Below are 6,000 nucleotides of genomic sequence, written 5' to 3'. Positions count from 1 at the left end.
TTTACTTTCACTGATGTAATGTAATTAATTTTTACATCCCTTCTTGTTTTTCCTTAGATCACAGCAGAATTCAAATCTACAAGTGTGAGTGATTACTCACACTTACTCTAAATGGCAGACAACACAAGTTACAGAAACCTGGACCAAGACTACAGTAGTTATAAAATGCAAAACAAGGTTAAGAGATATGCCTTCTTCAGGATAATACATTAGAAGGGGTTTAGGAACTCTCATTTCAGGTTATGTGGTGTTTTCTCCTCCCTTCCATAGGTCTGTGAAGTAAGGTGGTAAACATGTTTTCTTCAATATTCAGTTTGGTAAGAGTTTAGCTGGAAAATGATTATAGTTGCATAAATATAAAACCACATGATAAAGCAAAATATTTTAATTAGTAAGCCAATCATAAATAAATTCACCTAAAATTAACAGAAGCAGCAGCTATATTCCTTCTACATTGATACTTTTATCATGTTTTAATAGTCAACTTCATTGTCTAGCCTGGGACAGAACAATTCATCATCATCGAGCACTCAACAATTCTGCACAATGAGCTAGGTCTTTTTTTAGTTACATTTTTTACATTTTCTTTACAAATGTAATACCTATGTACATTATATATTTTATTTCTACAATTGATTTACTTTACTGAAACTCTACAACTTTCACAGGGAATTTGCTGAAATCTTTAGCAAGTATGAACCATTCCTTTTAAAAAGAAATTCATATAAACAACCAACATACATCACTGCCCTTTGACATCTCTGTTAAGGATTTGGATCTGGAAGGGCTACTATAACAAATGTAAGAAAAAAGGCTTTACCTAATTGTACATTTTGTTAAGAAATATCATCCCACATAGCTACATAAATTCACCAGCTTGCAATAAACAGAGCACCATACCGCTGCACAACTGGAAACGTGTACAAACCAATTTTAAAGTTTACTAGTGAAACAGCTTCATCACTCGTAGCATTTTAGACTGAAGGAAATCTGCAAAATTCTTTTGGAAATGTATACTCCTTTAGCTGTAGAGCTTCCAAAACAGTGCTGGTCACTGTATATTGTGAAGAACAAGCATCCATTTCTGTAACTTCCCATATGGTTCTCTTGGCCCACGCTTCTGTCTGAAGTCAGACTTTTTCCTCTACCTCTTCCTTGGTCACTTACAAATCTGCTGTTGAATATTAAGTAGGAATTCATAATACGAGAAAGCTGCTTCTGTCCGATCCTCAATTAAATGCTGAAAAAAATCTGTTTTGGCAGGGTTCTCATCTCTGAAAGAAGAAGGGAAGGTACTGAGCAAAATCAAACTTTGAGCAAAAAAATCCACTGTAAATTCAGAGAGATAAGTTCTAATAAATTGCTGACTGTCATTTGGAATTCAGTCCAAAGAGATTACAATTGCAAATAATCCAAAATCTAGGAAATCTTGAAGTTTGCAATACAATACCAAACAACAGCATCTTTTTAAGTACATAAAATGGTAGAAGAGCAGGTGAAATACAGCACTTAAGAGTATCTTGTAGAAACACAAAAAAGGAAATGTAAAAATTCTTTTGTTTTTGAAGCTAACAAATATGCTGGTGGCAATGAAAAAATGCAAAAACTACATCTCTGTTTACATGTAATCTCAATCCCCTACCCAGACTTTCTTCCTGAGCAACAGAATAGAAAAGGTACCATGTGAAAGACCTAGTATCCAAAATTATTGCCCCATAAAAATTTGCTGGGACACAGTCCTTTGTCTCGGTGTAGTGTAGCATGCAGCAAAGCTCTGCTACTTATTATGGTCTATCAGAAATTCCTGCAACTCCAGGAATTGCAGCCACAATGCCAACAGCTCAAGACCTTCACTCCTATATTTCAGTATCATTTCTCTGAGCAAGTCATCACACTCTCTAAAAAGTGATCTCCTGCCCAGCTCAGTAAAACAAGTACTCTACAAGTGAAATGTAATCTCAAGTATAAACATTTCATAGAATTTAAACCTCCTTAAGCAAGTCATAGCTTGAAAAGGCTTCAGAACTTGGCCCATCTATCAGCTGATGTCCTGTAGATCTCATTAACAAATACATACAATTATTAAACCATCTACATATTACTAACTTTACTTGAATTTTTTTTATACACATATAATGAAATTATAAAACCTATACTAGAAACTAACCTGGTTAACACCATTGAGCATAAGGACATCCACTGAGGTTTAGTATATTCCTAATAAATATATGCAACTAATTCCTACCAATAAAACTATGAGCAACTGAATTTGCACTAGATTCAAAGAAAACCTTTGTCACTAGACAGTTTTATAAACAGCATCAGTTGGGAAGGTGATGTTATTCAGTTTCTTCCAAGATAGATGTACTCACTTTTCATCAGTCTTAATTAGAAATTGTAAATACAAGTTGCTAGTAACAACTTAGTGCATAACAGAAATACTTACTTTATTACTTGAAGAACTGGACTTAAAGGTCTACTGTCTCTAAGCCAAGATATAAAAGATCGTGTCCTTTCTGAAGAAGGTGCATCCACCTCAGGAAGCTGTGTCTGGTTGAAGGTAATTGAAAGAAACCATCACCTTTTATTACTGAAACTATTAAAAAAAACAGATCCTGAAAGCTGTAACATAACTCAAGCCACAGTCTCAGTTAAGAAGTTCCTAACCCTGATTTTACATACACAGCTGTTTTGCTTCAGCTTAAAGGACAATACTTCATAGTATCTGTGGTGCACTGCTACCTAGGAAGGAGTACATCTTCAACTTTTAAGCATCTTTAACTTATAAAAACATAGTTTACTGTGTTTTAAGTGCAAAATATTTTAGATAGCAAAGTCATCTTTTCAAAATGCTGCTTTTGCAGTCTTCTTGCCTGTATCTTCTTCTGCCAATCAAGTTTCTACACGTTGCACTTTGCATCACTGAAGGAACAAGAAGTAAAATCTGAATTTTATGTAAATATCAATGGAAAGATGCTACTGGACTACTTGGCTAGGGAATGAGCTGAAAAAATAGACTTAAAAGGGTTGAGGAATTCACTGAGCTAAATGTATCACCTCTTTACCCAATATGATACTTAAAGACAATTAACATAACACAAAGGAATTTATTTCAGTTCAAGTAGTTCCACTGCTACTTTTGTAAAATGAGGGCATAACTTAAAAGCAAAGATAACTTTATGTAAGTTTTTGTCTCATTTTCATTATAACAGATGCTATATAACCATTAAGGAAATTATCCTTCCTTTATCTAAGTTCCTCCTGGAAACTCTATTAACTAATACCATCAGCTAGTCATAGGGGACAGTTCTAGATTGCTAATACATGCAAAATACAAAACTCTGAACAAGCAGCCCAGTGTTATAGTAATCTTATAACTTACCACTCTTCACCTGTTCTTGTCACTTTCCTTCTTGATACTATGCAACTGTAAGCAGAACATATCTACCTATGTGTTCCTATGCTATCATTTTTTGGTACTATTTGGATATAACCATTTCATTCTGAACTTTCCTAGACTGTCTTGAAAGGGTCCATCCTTATTTGCCAATTGTTGATATTATGGAATCACTACTTACTGAAGAGGAGACTTCTCTAATTGCTACTCTCTTTCACACACTAGACTAGAGGTACAGGTAGTCATAAAAACTACCTGTCATAAAAACCCCTCCACCAAAACATACACCCAAGAGTCTCTGATGTTTTAACAGCTGAAAGTTTCTCTTTTTAACATTGAGTCAAGGCTTGGAATCTGAGTAAAACTTAACTCTTACCATTACTTACAGGTCTGTTGTGTCATCCCACAGATTTGGTATCTTAAACCAGGTTCAGAGAACACAAGGCTTTGTTGTCAATGGAAACTATGTTATCAATGAACTAACTCTAATCTTAATTATTAACACATCTGAATAGGTAATTTTTGTATTCATCCAATGAAATTGCTTCCTATTCTTGTGAATGTATATGTACTTCCATTAAAATATTAAAAGCAGTTATGTTGCAGAGCAACTGTTTGACATTTAATGAATGATGAAATTTACACGTTTACATTCTTTCCTTGAAAACATCTGACAACTTCTATCTGGCTCCTATGAAGCTGATAAGAGGTTGGAAGATACCTAATTAGGAGTAACTCCAACCTAACTCATAGTTATATAATTAAAAACTGAAAATGCAGAAATAAATAGATTAAATGCACATTCCAAGTGTAAGCAGTTTACAGCTCAGCTCATTAAAATTCCTACCATTTTCTGTGGCACTGATGCATAATTCGGGTATCCAAGGACATCTTTTATGAAGTTGTTATCACAGTTTTTTCCAATCCAAAGGTAAAAAATCTGTAAAATGTCAGAATCAGTTTTAGAAAAGGCCCTGCATACATTTTAGAGAAATAGGCAAGTGGTGATGCAATAGGAATAATCCCAGAATAGTAACTTCCATGCAAATTAAGCACTTGAGTGTTCCAGTTATAATTCATACCTACATGTCTATATTCATAAGTAAGTGTGTAAATAATCAGTACCTTCGAAAAACTTAAGAGTAAGGGCATTAAATATAAAAAATTATGTATAGGTAGAATTCAAATACTGAAGAAATGAGGTTGCAGGACACATTTATAATGGAACAGTTAATGCAGTGATTTCCCATGTTACCTCCTTAAATGAAACCCCTCAAATTATCTGAAGTCACACCATTCTGTTGGTTACTGCACACTGGCTTCCCAATCTAAACAAGTTGTAGCAAAGCATCAATTATCAAAGCTTATTGTAGTAATTATTTCAGAGGTCTGGAGACAAAACCTGGTTTTACATTGACACTCAGCCCTGAAGTGATTCAAGGTTAAAAGAACCTTCTAGACTGGCACTGGGTAGCAAAATGCTTTATCCAATTGAGTGTTTTAGTGCAATTTCTAGAAATGCCTTAAACTGTATCTACAGATTTTGTTTCGTCTCCAATTCCCTCTCTCTTGCAACTCTTACATAACACAGGCCACAAATCATAAACCCACTCTTTGTGCATATGTGAGAACACTCCTGCATCAGGTGTTTTGCTAAATCCTCTAGTATTTGCAATTTAATAGCCACTAAAAGAAATTCTGGAAAATAAAAATACAATAATTTCATAAAAAATGTCTTTGTGTGAACTCTTGATATACTTTGACCAGTATTGCATGAAAAAAATCAACCTTTATAGCCTCAAAGATAAATATACCCTCAGATCAAAATATGAAAGCTTTTCACTGGAACAGAGATTACTGTCAGGTTACCGGGAATGCTGATTCACAACACTGTTATTGCTGAAAGCTCACTGGTTTTAATAACACAACAGGCACTGCTTTTTGGTCTTCTTTTTCTCCTTAGGAAATTTTTTAAAAAAGGAATGTGTAAATTTTTAACTTACTGAACCACAATCCATAAGAAAAGCTCCTTCTCTTGTCAACTTCTCTGCAGACAACTTCTGAAGGGGTGGCTGAGGAACAACTCTGTCATTTACATGTATTGTACTCTGCAACAAAAACCCAACACTCAAATAACACTAGAATTTTACCCTTAAAGGTAAAACAAAGCAGGAAAAACACTGATAATCTCTAGCAAAATTCTGAAGATTCTCATATAACAAAATACTACGTTAAGCCTAAAATGATTATGTACATCAAACAGTTCTATAATGTTACTTATTTTAAGGGCTACTTTAATACCTAAAACATAATAATGCAAGTTAATTTAAGATACTTATGTAATAATTTTGATGCTACAGATGTCAGAATTTCAAAATAATTACTACTGGTGATTTAAGTTTTCTACAAAAAACCTCTGGGTTTTTTCCACTGCATTCAATTTCACTAGAAATGTTGCAAGAGCAGAAAACCATCAAATTCTACTCCCTGTAAGGGTTCCATATATTATTGCATTCCATTATCAGGAAGTCCCCTGATTTAAGATCCTGCATGAAGTGATCCTTGGGTTTGTCCACAGAGCCCTATGACTGATCTGCTTAAGG

General features: G+C 34.2%; 1 protein-coding gene across 2 annotated transcripts in view; it reads right to left on the bottom strand.

Annotated features, from left to right (window-relative positions):
* Positions 1 to 235: 235 nt before the first annotated feature.
* SEC24B (SEC24 homolog B, COPII coat complex component) overlaps positions 236 to 6,000 on the bottom strand; it is a 45,059-nt gene continuing 39,294 nt past the window's right edge. For both annotated transcript variants that reach the window (XM_054295603.1, XM_054295604.1), the window contains 4 exons: positions 5,401 to 5,505; positions 4,245 to 4,337; positions 2,447 to 2,550; positions 236 to 1,274 (listed from right to left, as the gene is read on the bottom strand). In XM_054295603.1, coding sequence (XP_054151578.1) covers positions 1,160 to 1,274; positions 2,447 to 2,550; positions 4,245 to 4,337; positions 5,401 to 5,505 — 417 coding nt within the window. In that variant the 3' untranslated portion in view covers positions 236 to 1,159. The remainder of the gene's footprint in view (positions 1,275 to 2,446; positions 2,551 to 4,244; positions 4,338 to 5,400; positions 5,506 to 6,000) is intronic.

Source organism: Melozone crissalis, unplaced genomic scaffold (assembly GCF_028551555.1).
Source record: "Melozone crissalis strain CALT ecotype California unplaced genomic scaffold, PUWL_Pcris_2 ptg000006l_1, whole genome shotgun sequence".
Classification (NCBI taxonomy): domain Eukaryota; kingdom Metazoa; phylum Chordata; class Aves; order Passeriformes; family Passerellidae; genus Melozone; species Melozone crissalis.
Note: the sequence above shows the minus strand (reverse complement) of the source record. Positions and strands in the feature narration are given on the sequence as shown.